The sequence below is a fragment of the Trichosurus vulpecula genome, chromosome 6 (assembly GCF_011100635.1).
Source record: "Trichosurus vulpecula isolate mTriVul1 chromosome 6, mTriVul1.pri, whole genome shotgun sequence".
NCBI classification, from domain to species: Eukaryota; Metazoa; Chordata; class Mammalia; order Diprotodontia; family Phalangeridae; genus Trichosurus; species Trichosurus vulpecula.
The window spans coordinates 62,740,078-62,756,221 of NC_050578.1; the positions used below are offsets into that span (position 1 = coordinate 62,740,078).

A 16,144-nucleotide genomic window follows, 5' to 3' on the forward strand; every position below is an offset into this window, starting at 1 on the left:
ATCTAAAGGGCTATAGGGAGTCACTGGAATGTGTTAAGTAGAAGAGTGACATGGTTAGACTTATGCTTTGGGAATATTATTTTGGTGATTGTGTTAAAGATGGATAGGAATGGAAATCAGGAAACCAACTAGGGGCTATTACAATAGCTGAGGTATGAAGTAAAGATACTAGAATGGTATTCATCTAAGTGGAAAGGTAATAGGGAGGGAATATTGTGATAGGTCCATAAACATTGATTAAATGCTCACAGAGAAAAGCAATCCCTACCCTCAAAGAGTCACATTCTAATAAGGGAGACAGCATGCAAATGACTATATACATACAAGATACATATAGGGTAAATTGGAAATAAGGAGACCTAGCATGGAAGGGGCACTAGGAAAAGCCTCTTTCAGAAAGTAGGATTTGAGACTTGAAAGAAGCCAGAGGCAGAGCATTCCTGATAAGTTCAAATCACCAAGACTTGTTACCTGATCCCACACAGGGAAGGGAAACAGAAGAGCTGAGAATGACATGAAAGCCAAAAAGCAAAAAAACCAAAGAACCCTAGACTAGCCTGTACTAAATGAAACATGATACCACTGTGTCCAAAAGAAGATATTCCACTCAGGCCAAACCACATATCGAGTACTTTGATAACAAGCCAGAGAAAGGCAAGAGGACAGTTGTCCAAGAAGGGTTTAGAAGTTATATTATATGAGGTTGAAGAAACTAGGAAAAAGAAATATTAAGCTGTGGTATATGAAGGTAATGGAATACTATTGTGCTATAAGAAATGGGGATGATACGGACTTCATAACAACCTGGAAAAACCTACATGACATAATGCTGAGTGAGAGGAGCAGAGCCAGGAGAATATTATACACAACCACAGATATATGGATTCTGTGAGGACTAACCCTGACAGACTTTGCTCTTCTCAGCAGCACAATATGCAGAGACAGCTCCAAAGGACTCACGATGGAGAATGCTATCTACATCCAGAGAAAGAACTGTGAAGTATGAATGCAGATTGAGGCACACTTCATGCTCGCCTTTTTCTCCCCCTTTTTTTCTCTCTTTTGTTTTTGTTTTTGTGCTGTGTTTTTTTTTTTGGTTCTGTTTCTTCTTTCTCATGATTCATTCCATTGGTCATAATTCTTCTCCACAACTTGACTAGTGTGTAAATTAATTCAATGAGAAGTTATACGTGGAAGTTATATGGGATTCCATGCCATCTTGGGGAAGGAGGGGGAGAGGGAGGGAAGAAAATCTGGAACTCAAAATTATGTAGAACTGTGTGTTGTAAACTAAAAATAAAAAAAAAAGAATAAAAAAATGAAAGAATAAAGAGAACTTACTGTTTTCTAAAAAAAAAAAAAAAAAAGAGGAAAACATTATATTACATGCATGCTATTGAACTCCAGTGGGCAGAAAAGGAACAAGAGGTTGTAAGGGTAATCGGGGCAGGATTTTTTGCTATTCTTCTCTTTTGGGATACTAAGGCAACCAAGTGACTTTAATGAGTCTGGCCTTTGTTTGAATGGGGCAGGTAAAGTGGGATCTTTGTGAGTCATTGATTTATATATGATGTGGTGCTGGTGGTTGAGGAACTTTCCCACACCCTGGTTTCCCACACCCTAAATGCTAAGTTGAGCCCAGCCCTCAGGGTCCCAAACACCATATATGTACTGCAAGGTTAGCATTTGACTTTTGTGGGTTCACTCACTAAAAGAGTGATAAGACTCCGGGCAAGCCATTGAAACAGCCTCCCCAGCTTTGATAACCCAGATGTTGGTGCTTCTCTAGTAACTATGTATTGCTATGGATAGACTGGTTTGTGTTAGTTGATCTGTTTATAATTTATGCTTGTAACTTCTGTTTGTATTTGCCCTGAAGTTCAGGGGGCTAATCTTTTCCCCCTGAACTAAGTGAATGATATGTGTGTGTGTGTGTGTGTATATGCTTGATTAAACTGAGATTGTTAACCCCTTATAGTTGCTTTCCTTAGAAAAGCAGATCAAAGAATCTGTGCTAGCAGCCTTCTGTGTGTTCTTGTTGTTGGTCTTTCACCCCCAGAACAGCTGCTAGCAACATTGTTGTTACAGAGGTGGAAGTTAAACATGAGATAGTAGATTCTGGTTCATTATAAGGAAGGATTTCCTAATTAATCAGAACTATTAAAAATGGGTAATTTCATGAGTTTTCCCATCAACAATGGTTCTCAAGGGAGGTGAGGTGCCCACATGTGTAGATGGTGCGAACCAAAAGATCTACAAGCTCCCTTTCGACTATTAATACCCTACGATTCTGCGAAATCAAGTGTACTTCGAAGTTAACAAGAAGCAATCTCCTCTTTGATCTCCAGCTTGTACTTATTGCTACAAAAAGAGCTCCCAAGCAGACAACCAGCATCTTCAGAACTTTTCTTCTACCTTATGCCAGCCCCACACATGCCAAAATGTTTAACCCCTTATCTCCTGATTATTTTTCCTAGGGTTTCCACATGTAGAAAGTAATCAGTTGATTAGGATCATGTTTATGGACTGTATTGTGTTGAGTAATGTAGCATATTTGCTTCTAAAAGACAGTGAAGGGGTAGCTAGGTGGCACAGTGAGTAGAGCACTGGCCCTGGAGTCAGGAGGACCTGAGTTCAAATCCAGCTTCAGACACTTGATACATTTACTAGCTGTGTGACCTTGGGCAAGTCACTTAACCCCAATTGCTCTGCCCTTCCCCCCTCCAAAAAAGAGAGACATTGAAAAAGAGGAAAAACAATGTCTTCAGGAGCACTCAGCCAATTCAGCTGTCAGACCCAAAGAGAATGTCATGGATGATGCTCCTGAGGCAAATCAAGGGTTAATTATTATTACTGTTGTTTATTAATTATATATTAAATATAATTGTAAGTATTAATTGTAATAAAAATAATGATAAGGTACACCATAAGAAATACACATTTCAGCTTTAAATTTTCAAATTATGTGATGATGGTTATAATACAGAAATAATCAACAAGGAATATTAATTTTTGCCTTTCAGTTTTTTAATGAATATGAAGGAAAATGTATTAACATTCATGTATAGAATTGTACCTATTATACAAAATTATACCTAATTATCAATTGGGATTCTCCTTCCTTGTAACTCATTGGTCTTCAAATTAGAAGGCAATCAGCAATTATAAGGCATGCAATCATTACCTACTATAATCATCCTAAGAGTAATGTAGACAATATAATGGTATAGCTGGTATGATAATTACTTTAAAAGGACCAACCACAATTCCTCCAGTCCTGACTTTTCCTTTTATCCTTCCTACTACTACTGCCACCCAGGTAGTTATTTTTTTAAAGTTTTACATTAAAATTTCTAAAGAGAAAAAATTATCTAACAAAAGCTAAAAGGAGTAAATTTTTACTTCATTGTTTTCTACTAAGTTGAATTTAAAACAGCAGATCAAATATAAAATAAATCCCATTAGTGCATAATGAAAGTGTTTAATTTTGGGTTGGGGTTTTTTCTGAATGTATTTTTCAACATAAGCCTACGCAGTAAATTACACTGGTACTAGTACCAAGAAAATAGTAACTTTTTATCTGTTTTGAGGTTGCTATTTTATAAATAGCATTTGAATTATATTATCCTAATGTTTCTCTAAACAAGAACTAAAAGCTCATCTTTTTTAGATGGAATGATCTGCTGTAATCTCATTTGTGGAAAGGCAAAAGAAGCAATTTAAATATGAGAGAAAATTCTCAATGCGTATGTAGTTAGGGGTTTTGGTTTTTTTAATTCACAAAAGCATTTTCCCTATCTTAATTTTAAATAGGACCAGTTTTCTCTGTTTTGTGCCTATAGTCTCCAGACCCCTGCATTTTAAACTCTATGATGAATTATTTTAAAATACTAGCAAACAGCTCAAGTTTTCAGCTTACCTTTTTTTCTTCCTGTTGTACTATTACCTCATGATAACGTGGGAGAAAAGGATAAGTCTTTAGTTTATCTTCTTTCTTGATATTAACATTCTCATAATGCAGTGTACTTTCCCTTGAAAGTTTAAAGAGAGATCAATGAGTTTTTAATTTTGAATATATGAACATCTAAATAACTGGAGTATCTTCTGAACATAATGCTAATATGTGCTGCCAACAACTATGTAATAATGAGGGGATCAAAGAAAGGTAAACTGTTACACTATAAATTTGTGGAACTCATTTTGTCCTTTGTTACAATTCTGATTTGTTGGGGGAATTTCCCCAATTCAGAATTCTGGATGCATTATTAGAATTTTTTCTAATTATCTCAACATTAGAAGATTGGCCCAAGATTTTTTTCTCCAAGACATAATGACTCAAAAAGATAATTAAAATAGGAAGACAGCAATGTATATGTTCTTGAAGTACTCTAATGATCACTCTAAAAAGAAAAGAAAAGGAATCATTGGACCACTAGAAGAAATTTTATGTCCTGTATGAAATTAAAAGCCTATGAGAAATAGAGCCTATTTATTTTACCTTTCTGTATGTAGCTTAAAACTGCACTAAGAATTTATAATACCCCAGATTTAAAACTCCAAAGCTAGCCACTGAAGTCTAAAGCAATCAGACATTTGTTTTGTTATTGTTTTACCAAAGAGACTAATGATTTACCCACTGTCCCAGATTCCTAGAATTACTAGATGTAATACTACATCAGGTCTTCTAGACTCATAGTATTTCAACCATTGCTAAAGCTATATGGGATAACAACCTTCATAAAATTTAAATTTGAAAAGGAAAAAGAGAAGATTTAAGAGAAACACTTCGAAATAATATGAAAACAAAAAAACTGACCTGTTTCCATTAGCCACTATTACAAATATTAAATATAAATATAATAAATATATTAAATATAAAATTAGCCACTCTTACAAATGACCTATTCTAATAAATATAACAGGTGGGAATTATTTAAATAGCAGGATTGACATTCAAGAGGTTATATATTAGTAATAAAAATCATCCTTGCCACATATAATCATTCCTCAAGCACAAAGACTTTCAAAGACTATACTCTATTCACAGGATCATAGACTGAGAGTTAGAAGGGCCCTCAAAGGCCACCTAGTTCATCCTTCTCATTTTATAGGAGTAAACTGAGACCTAGAGAGGAAATATGACTTGACTCAACAGTCACAACAAACCACCACTGAAAACAAGGCAAGCTGTAAACAGAAAACAGGAAAAGTGATAAAAGTCTACCTGTAAATTCTTATTGTTATAATTCTCTGTTCTAAGTTGATATTATTTCAACAGATCTTAAATACTACAGCTCAACATTAAATGATAGCTGGTTTTCATTTTATTTCCTACAGACAGATATTTAGTTTGTAAGGGTACCATAAGTCCTATTTTCTCTGAGAGCCTGACATTTCTCCCTTCTGCTCCACAGAGTGCCAGATCTCAGATCTGATCCTGTATTGTGTTTTCTAGCCTAAATTATTGAGACAAGAAGTATCAAAAAGTAGGGAGATGAGAGATGACACCTTCAAGGAAGCCAAATGAGGCAGACACAAGACCTGACCACAGCAGGGCAGCAGAAGCAGATCTGGAAGCACAAGTGGAAGAGTGGGTAAGAAGCAATAGGAAGTACTAGGATACATCACTTGGGGAATGGCTGAATAAGTTGTGACAAATGATTGTGATTGTGCTGTAAGAAATGATGAAGGGAGAGGTTCCAGAAAAACCTGGTGAAACTTTTATGAACTGATGCAAAGTGAAACGAGCAGAACCAGAACTCTGTACATAAAAACAGCGATATTGTAACAATGTCAACAATGGCTCAGTGATTCTGATCAATACAACGATCTATGTCAATTCCAGAAGATTCATGATAAAAAAAAATGCTGTCCACTTCCAAAGAGAGAACTGATGGACTCAAAGTGCAGACTATAACAAATTTTTCTTGCTTTTTTTAATAACATGCCTGATATGGAAATATATGTATATGACCTTATATGTATAATGTATATCGTATTTCTTGCTTTCTCAGTGGGTGGGGGAGAGGGTTGAGGAAGGGAAAGAATTTGGAACTGAAAATAAAAATAATATTTTAAAGTGTCAGGATAAACGCAAATCCAATTCCCAAAGTGATACTGGCTGGGCAGAGGGCTAGATAGATAAGTAAAAAAGATCATAATCAGAATTAAGGGCACAATACAGGTATAGGAAACAAGTGTGGACATTGTTGTTGCTATTGTTCAGTCATTCAGTCATGTCCAACTCTTCATGACCTCATGAATATAAAATCTGACACTGCTTCCATTTCTTCTGCCTCTATTTGCCAGAAGGTGATGAACCAGTTGCCAAGACCTTAGTTTTTTGACAATAAGCTTCAAGCCAGCTTTTATATACTCCTCTTTGACCCTCACCAATAGGCTTCTTAATTCTTCTTCACTTTCTACACTTGGAGTAGTATCATTGACATATCTGAGATTGTTGATATTTCTCCCAGAAACCTTATTTCTGGCTTTGGATTCATCCAGCCTGGCATTTCTGCGTACAAGTTAAATAAATAATGTGACCATATACGGCCTTGTTATACTCCAGGTGTTCAATGTTCAAATCTAACTGTCGCTTTTTAGCCTACATACAGGTTCCTCAGAAGACAAGTAAGATGATCTGGTACTCTCTTCTCTTTGAGGATTTATCTCATTTTGTTGAGATCCACACAGTCAAAGGCTTTAGTATAATACATGAAGCAAAAGTAGATGATTTTCTGGAACACCTGCTTTTCTCCATAATCCAGCAAATGTTGGCAATTTGGTCTCTAGCTCCCCTGCCTCTCTGAAAACCAGCCTGCACTGCTGGTAACTTGCTGAAATGGATGTAATTGCTTGATAATTTAAACATTCCTTGGCATTACCCTTCTTTAGGATTGGAACATACATTGATCTTTTCCAATCCAGTGGCCACTGTGTGGCAAACTTTAAAAAAAAAAACCTCTATTTAAAGTTACTATAGTGACAAGGAAGATCAAAACACACGCTCAGAAGAAGACAACAAAGTCAAAGCTCCAGCATCCAAAGCCTCCAAGAAAAATATGAATTGGACTCAGGCTATGAAAGAGCTCAAAAAGGATTTTGGAAATCAAGTAAGAGAGGTAGAGGAAAAACTGGGAAGAGAAATGAGAGTGATGCAAGAAAATCATGAAAAACAAGTCAACAGCTTAGTAAAGGAGTCACAAAAATCAGTGTATTAAATTTCTCTGATAAGGATTTGGTACTTAAAATATATAAACAATAAATATACAGAAGACAAATAACTATTCTCCATAAATAAATGATGGAGTATGCATAAACGGCTCTCAAACAACTGCAAAGTATTCACAACCACATGAAAAATGCTCCAGATCACTAAAAATAAGAGAAATGAAAATCAAAACAACCCTCAGATTTCACCTAAAACCCTATAAATTGGCAAAAATAACAAAAAATGGTAACTTATTGTTAGTGAAGCTGTGAAATGATACAACCATTTTGGAAAACAATCTGGAACTACGAAAATAAAGTGACTAAAATGTCCATACCCTTTGAACCAGAGACTTCATTGCTAGATGTATATCCCGACTAAGCCATCTATAAGAAGAAAAAAATCCCCATATACTCCAATATATTTGTAGCAGCACTTTTTGTGATAGCTAAGAATTGGAAGTTACAGTCTTAGAAAACCCCCTAAAGCACTAAGTGATTAAATGACTGGCCCAGGATCAAACAGTATTAGGGGCAGGATTGAAATACAGATCTTCAGGGTTCAGAGCTGCTTGCCTACTTATAATCTTGCATCCTTCTTCTTTGCAATGCTTCACAAATTAACTTATATCCTAAACCTCTGCTGCTCCTAGCTTCCATGTCTACAGCTAGGCAGCACAGTGGATAGAGAGCTGAGTTTGGAGTCAGAAAAACTGAAATTCAATTCCAGCCTTGGACACTTAGGGGCCATGTGACCCTGGGCAAGTCGCTTAACCCCTGTCTGCCTCAGTTTCCTAAATGATAAAATAGGGGTTACAATAGCACCTACCTCCCAGATCTGTAGTTAGGCTCAAATGAGATATGTGTAAAGCACTTAACACAGAGCCTGGCACATGTAGGCACTGAATAAATGCTTGTTCCCTTGATCTTCCACCCTCCCCAGGTCAATGGAGTCAAGTATCTGCTTACTGAGATGGTTACTGGACTCTTGTTCCTCTTGTTTTTGCAACTACTTTTTATCAGTAAAATTCTGCTAAGAAATACAATCACCAGAGTCAATGCTTTTACTCTTACCCATTTCCCATTTCCCCAACTCAATAGCTCTTTGTAAGGCCAAGTTAGGACTGATATGATACATAAATAGTATAGTATAAACCTATTAATTTTGCCTTTTTCCTTAATTTATTCTTTCTTGTGACCTTTGTTTTAACTAAGGCTTGCTCTGCTGCAACCAACTGTACAACCTAGCACAAGTCTGTCTGCCAAAAGGAGACTAGCTAATAAATTGAATTCCTCCAAAAGATGATGCTATGCATTTCTAACATGGAGGGAAAGTGAAGATTCTATGCAACTCTTCAGCAATCCCTAAGTCCAAGTACTCTTTTAATTTCTTTAATGTGTTGATTTCCCAGAATATCAAACTTAACATCACTCAATCACACAACCAAATATAACTTTAAATTTTTTAATTCCCATTTCTAATGTTCTTCTAATGACCAAAAATAGATCTTTCAAATTCCCTCATTTTATTCTCAAAAGGGCTCTATTTCCCTTTCATGAGTCATTTGACTTCCATGATTTGTTTCATAACTGAACAACCAAGAAGCTAGATTATTGGCATTCTATAATAAAGAGCTAAGCTGAAATTATTGTTCTAGCTTACTTACTGAAGTATATCATAGTCCCCAGGCCCAGGCCCTTCCAGTACTGGTAAATCTCGTCTCCCTGACTGGTTGCCAAAATGTACTCCTTTGTATTTCAAAGTTGAATCAGAAGCATCCTAAAAAATAAAATAAAGACTGTTCAATCACACATAAGTAAAGTCTTTCCTTCACCCAAATTGGTAGAAAATTAAAATCTGAAATATGAATAAGTATCAATTCTTTAAAATTCAAAATTATTTCACATTTCATTTAGAGGTATATATGCCCAATACCTACCACACAGTCAGCACTTAAGAAATATTTGTTTTCTAACTGACTGCATATGTACTCAGGAGATCTTTCTTTGTCACTTAATTTTCTATGCTGTTTGATTAAGCATCTTTTCCTTTGAAATAATGATGCTTTGGTTGGTTTAGTACAAGTAAACATTGGTAATGGCTTATGAGCTCTGGTTTTGAATGAATACTGATCACCAAGCTATTTTGAAAGTGCTAACTTTCTTTTTTGTGTGCTTAACTTCAAGAAACATTTTTAGTTCATTTTTTTTCAAATATCAAGCATTTATTTTTTCTCTCTCTCTTTTTTTCTCTTCCCTTCCCCCACCAAAAGGAAAAAAGAAACAAAACCCCTATAATAAATATCCATAGTCAAGCAAAATAAATTCCTATTTTGGTGTTGCAAACAATTCAGCTAGCAGCTGTTGTAGAAGTGAAAGACCAACACAATCCCAACAACAAGAATGCTGCCAGCACAGATTCTTTTGATCTGTTTTACTAAGGAAAGCAACGTTAAGGGGGTAACAATCTTACTTTAATCTAACATATACATATAAATTCACTTAGCTCAGGAGGAAAAGCCAGCAACCTGAACTTCTGAGCAAATACAAACAACTTACAAACATACACAATATAAACAGACCAAATCACAATTCAGTTACCAAGAAGGCATCAACATCTGGGTTCATGAGCTGGGGAGCTCATAACAATGCTGGCCCAGAGTCATGGGCCACTCCTCCTGTGGCTCAGAGCCCCAAGGGAGAATGCCACCTCTGGGTTTATATATATCTTGTTCAGGGTCAGAGGTGAGTCACACATGCGACTCACCCAAGTGACCTAAAAGCATTACAAAAATTCGACTTAAACCCACGTGGTCTAAAAGCCTCTGATGTCACAAACATGTCATTCAAACCCATGTAAACTAGGCTTTCCCTTGAGACAAGGAGGTCATCAAGGACTCCTAATTTAATCAAGGAAATAAAGGCCAAACTGTTCAAGGGAACTTTATTAAGTGCTAAAAGCCCTTCATAATTACCAATACAGTTGGCCAGATCCAAAAATATGTGTCTTATTCTGCATAGTTTTCTGTCATATCTGGCAGGAGATGGCTAGTATTCTTCATCATCAGGCCTCTGGAATCATGGTTGTTCATTGTTCTTTCAAAGTCTTTCAAAATTGTTTGGTTTTGCAATGTTGTTATTGCATAAATTTTTCTCCTGGTTATACTCACCTCATTCTGTATCAATTCATACAAATCTTGCCAGGGTTCTCTAAAACCATCTCTTTAATAATCTCTTAACAACACTAAGGTATCCCCTTACATTCATATACAATTAGTTATTTAGCATTTCTCTAATTGATGGGCACCTCCTTGGTTTCCAGTATTTTTGCCCCCACAAAAAGGGCTGCTATAAATATCCCAAACATATAGGACCTTCTCTTATCTTCTTAATCTCTTTGGGGCATCAGCTTAGTATTTTGAGGTCAAAGGATAGGCATAATGTAGTAATTTGGGGGGGTATAATTTCAAATTGCTTTTCAGAATGACTGAACCAATTCACAGCTCCATCAAAAGTAGAGTGTCTCTTTTCCCACAACCCTTTGCAACACTTGTCATTTTCCTCTTTTGCCATCCTTGGCAGTTTGATAAGTGTGAGATAGAACTTCAGAGTGGCTTTTACATTTTACATTTCTCTAATTATTAGTGATCTGGAAGATTTTTTTCGACTAGAGACATCTTTGATTTCTTCTCTAGAGAACTGCTTATTTATATCACTTGACCCCTTATCAACCGGAGAATGGCTCTTATTCTTACACATTTGAATCAGTTCCTTATATATCTTTGAAACAAAACCTTTATCAAAGTAACTGGCTACAAATACTTTTTTTTCAGCCAGGAGAAACTTTCAAGGAGCCAATGTGCCAGAAGCTTCCACATGCTATAAAGACAGAAAAAAGCCAAATTATATGTCTACTCACTTGATGGTGAGTTCAAGGTTTTAAGACTCTTAATAATTTTCAAGTCCAATACATGTACACAAAATAATTCCTCTTTTTAAACAATTTTAAAACAGGATGAGCTGAAAACAAAATAAGTTTACTCCTGCTTAACTCATGAGCTCATATTTTTCAAAAGTAAAATATCCTATCTATAATATTAAGGCCTTTCAAAAATCCTAACATAAAATGAAAAATAAATCGATGCAATCTTAATAACTCTAAATCACCAATCTCTTTATGCCAAGAAATGTTGTCAAAATCAGCTTCAAGATCACCGTCAACTTGGTAAGTCATTAGCAAATAAAGTGATTTAATTAAAGCACACTCAGCAAGGGGTTGCATTATTATAAGTGAACAATTAATATAATTTGAAGAATTACTAACAGCTACTCCTTTTGACAATCAAATGAACGAAGAAGGTGCCGTGGAACCTTTTTTCCTATAGTATGGATAATTAGGATTGAAAACAGATTTTGTGTGAAGAATTGAAAGTCCTAGAGTGCATTAATTCAGCAACTAATGGACTGCTTTTCAGTGTGGCAACATATACTTAATTCTTTAAATGGCATCTTCGGTAAATATATCAGTGTCAGAACTCCAATGGCATTCCAAACTTTAAAATCATCCAATGAAACACAGATTTGGGATATTTCTCTAGGCTGATACAAACAAAAAAAAACCTCAAAGTTTTAAATAAAAGTTTCTTATAAGACAATAAATGTAAATGTACAGCATTCTTATTTACAAATTAAGCTGAATGAAAATTTAGCATCTGATTCACTAAATGCTCTTGTACTTATCCTCTGATGCAAGACTGCTTCTACCACATAAATATGTTCATGTGACACATTTTAAAGTGCAATATCTAGCACAATGCCTGGTACATGATAGGTTTTCAAGACGTATTTGCTAAGCGGAACTGAATTGAATTCTAATATTTAAACTAAGGCTGCCACATCTGTAGATTTTTCCTATCATCCTTTTCCTCTGCTCCTACTCAAATGCTGCTGAATGATGCTGTCATTCAGCCCTCTGACAGGATTCACTACAAACTGGGCCCTCACTATAGCAAGGCAATCCTTTTATTCCTCCCTAATTGATTCTCTTTTGTATTCCCTGTAAGATATTCTCAAGTCTCACACCCCATCTCTTCCACCCACCTTTTCAGTAGAAGACTTTGCCTTCAAATTTACTAAAAAAGGCCATTCACTGGGAACTCCCTCTTCTCCCCTACCCTACATCTTTTTAATTTTTTTATACAGCCAATGTCTTAGCAATACAAGTGTAAAAATATAAATGGTGCCCACTTTGAGAAATGTGCAACTGGCACATTATTTTTAATACTTTTTAAAATATTCAGTATTGGGGGCGGAGCCAAGATGGCGGCTGGTAAGCACGGACTAGAGTGAGCTCCGTACCCGAGTCCCTCCAAAAACCTATAAAAATGGCTCTGAACCAATTCTAGAACGGCAGAACCCACAGAACAGCAGAGGGAAGCAGGGCTCCAGCCCAGGACAGCCTGGATGGTCTCTGGGTGAGGTCTATTCCACACGGAGCTGGGAGCTGGGAGCTGTGAACGGAGAGGAGCAGAGCCCAGCCTGAGCGGCGTGGACCATCCAGAACAGAAGCCGGGCGGAGGGGGCCCTAGCACCCTGAATATGTGAGCTGCGGCAGCTACGAGACCCCTCGACCCACAAACACCAAAGACTGCGGAGAAGGTTAGTGGGAAAAGCTGCGGGAGTAGAAGGAGTTCCCGGTTCGGCTTCCAGCCCCAGGGGGCAGCGGAGGTGGGGCAGCTACAGCTGTTGTTACTTCCGGCTCCAGGCCCACCTGGTGGGAGGAATTAAGTGGCGGATCAGAGCAGGAGTGCAACAGCCTGCTGATGATCTAAGCCCAGTCTGGACTGGGGGTCCTTGGGGAAGGAGGAGTGCGGCTCTGACAGAGCTGGCACCTCCCCCCCAAACGTAGAACATAGAACTCGTTAGTCTACAAGCAGTCATACCCCACTGAAAAACTTAAGGGTCAAGTTAGTTGGTTGGGAATATGGCCAGGCAGCGAAAACGCGCCCAGATTCAGTCTCAGACTTTGCATTCTTTCTTTGGTGACAAAGAAGACCAAAACATACAGCCTAAAGAAGACAACAAAGTCATAGAGCCTACAACCAAAGCCTCCAAGAAAAACATGAACTGGCCCCAGGCCATAGAAGAACTCAAAAAGGATTTGGAAAAGCAAGTTAGAGAGGTAGAGGAAAAATTGGGAAGAGAAATGAGAAGGATGCGAGAAAACCATGAAAAACAAGTCAATGACTTGCTAAAGGAGACCCAAAAAAATACTGAAAAATACACTGAAGAAAACAACACCTTAAAAAACAAACTAACTCAAATGGCAAAAGAGCTCCAAAAAGCCAATGAGGAGAAGAATGCCTTGAAAGGCAGAATTAGCCAAATGGAAAAGGAGGTCCAAAAGACCACTGAAGAAAATACTACTTTAAAAATTAGATTGGAGCAAGTGGAAGCTAGTGACTTTATGAGAAATCAAGATATTATAAAACAGAACCAGAGGAATGAAAAAATGGAAGACAATGTGAAATATCTCCTTGGAAAAACCACTGACCTGGAAAATAGATCCAGGAGAGATAATTTAAAAATTATTGGACTACCTGAAAGCCATGATCAAAAAAAGAGCCTAGATACCATCTTTCAGGAAATTATCAAGGAGAACTGCCCTGATATTCTAGATCCACAGGGCAAAATAGAAATTTCAAGAATCCATCGATCGCCTCCTCAAATAGATCCCAAAAAGAAATCTCCTAGGAATATTGTTGCCAAATTCCAGAGCTCCCAGATCAAGGAGAAAATACTGCAAGCAGCCAGAAAGAAACAATTTGAGTATTGTGGAAACCCAATCAGAATAACCCAAGATCTGGCAGCTTCTACATTAAGAGATCGAAGGGCTTGGAATGCGATATTCCGGAGGTCAATGGAGCTAGGATTAAAACCTAGAATCACCTACCCAGCAAAACTGAGTATCATGTTCCAAGGCAAAATATGGAGTTTCAATAAAATAGAGGACTTTCAAGCTTTCTCAGTGAAAAGACCAGAACTGAATAGAAGATTTGACTTTCAAACACAAGAATCAAGAGAAGCATGAAAAGGTAATCAAGAAACGGAAATTGCAAGGGACTTACTAAAGTTGAACTGTTTTGTTTACATTCCTACATGGAAAGATGATGAGTATGATTCATGAGACCTCAGTATTAGGGTAGTTGAAGGGAATATGCATATATATATATATATATATATATATATATATATATATATATATACACATATACATATATACATATATATGTTTATGTATATATATAAGTGAATGTGTATGTATGTATATATCTATGTGTATATGTATGTATGAGTATGTATGTGTGTATATATATATATGTGTGTGTTTATATATATATATGTAAAAGAGAGAGAGCAGACACAGGGTGAGTTGAAGATGAAGGGAAGATAGCTAAAAGAAATAAAATGAAATTAAGGGATGAGAGAGTAACATACTGAGAGAGGGAGATAGGGAGAGATAGAATGGGGTGGATTATCTCGCATAAAGGTGGCAAGAGGAAGCAGTTCTATGGGAGGAGGGGAGAGGGCAGGTGAGGGGGGAATGAGTGAACCTTGCTCTCATCAGATTTGGCCTGAGGAGGGAATACCATACATACTCAGTTGGGTATCTTACCCCACAGGAAAGAAGAGGGAGGAAGATAAAAAAAAAATAATAAAAGGCCGGGGGGATGATGGAGGGGAAGGCAGATGGGGGTGGAGGTAATCAAAACAAACACTTTGGAAAGGGGACAGGGTCAAGGGAGAAAATTCAATAAAGTGGGATGGGTTGGGAAGGAGCAAAATGTAGTTAGCCTTTCACAACATGAGTATTGTGGAAGGGTTATACATAATAATACATGTGTGGCCTAGGTTGAATTGCTCAACTTCTTAGGGAGGGTGGGTGGGAAGGGAAGAGGGAAGAGAATTTGGAACTCAAAGTTTTAAAATCAGATGTTCAAAAACAAAAAAAGTTTTTGTATGCAACTAAAAAATAAGACAGGCAATGGGGCGTAGAAATTTATCTTGCCCTACAAGAAAGGAAGGGAAAAGGGGATGAGAGGGGAGGGGTGTGATAGAGGGGAGGGCTGACTGGGGAACAGGGCAACCAGAATATAAGCCATCTTGGATTGGGGGGGAGGGTAGAAATGGGGAGAAAATTTGTAATTCAAAATGTTGTGAAAATCAATGCTGAAAACCAAATATGTTAAATAAATAAATTGCTTTAAAAAAAAATATTCAGTATTTCCCTTCCATTCACTACTGATAACAGCAATATCAATAGCTGATTTAAGCAATGCACTGAAATACTTATCTCTTAGTAACACAAAGATAGAGTGGATTTTCACCATTCCTCTTTGGCAGTATGACTCAGTGCTTGAGTTTTAATTAGGAGCACTACCACTGCACAGTAGTAAATTATCTTGAAATAAGTGTGGTATAATAATATTCTTTTTAAAAAATAATAATCTGTCTCTCTCACCCTCCCCATTGAGCAATTTTGATAAATAGATAAAAGAACAAATGAATGAATAGAAGCCTCTAATAGATTGCTGCATAAGTCCCACAAAATAAACTCCTATGTCAGAAAATATATGTCTCTCTCTACATCTGAAGTTCATGATCTCTCAGTCAATAAGTGAGTGGTGTCTTTCATCTTAATCCTTTTGAACACATGATTTATCATTGCACTGACTGGAGTTCTAAAGTCATTCAAAGTTGTTTTTCTCTGTAATGCTGTATAAATTGTTCTCCTATTTGTGCTCTCTTCACTCTGCATCACTTAGTTCATATGAGGCTTCCCAGTTTCCTCTAAAATTATCCATTTAGTCCTGTTTTATGGCATAAAATATTCATTACATTTTGTTTAGCTATTCCTCAATGTAATTTTATA

General features: G+C 36.8%; 1 protein-coding gene across 1 annotated transcript in view; it reads right to left on the bottom strand.

The window, feature by feature from the left end:
• Positions 1-16,144, bottom strand: part of STPG2 (sperm tail PG-rich repeat containing 2) — a 655,681-nt gene that overhangs the window by 602,312 nt on the left and 37,225 nt on the right. Inside the window, exons 5-6 of the mRNA XM_036765397.1 lie at positions 8,880-8,992; positions 3,920-4,031 (exon numbers count right to left, since the gene is read on the bottom strand). Of these exons, the coding sequence (XP_036621292.1) occupies positions 3,920-4,031; positions 8,880-8,992 (225 nt within the window). The remainder of the gene's footprint in view (positions 1-3,919; positions 4,032-8,879; positions 8,993-16,144) is intronic.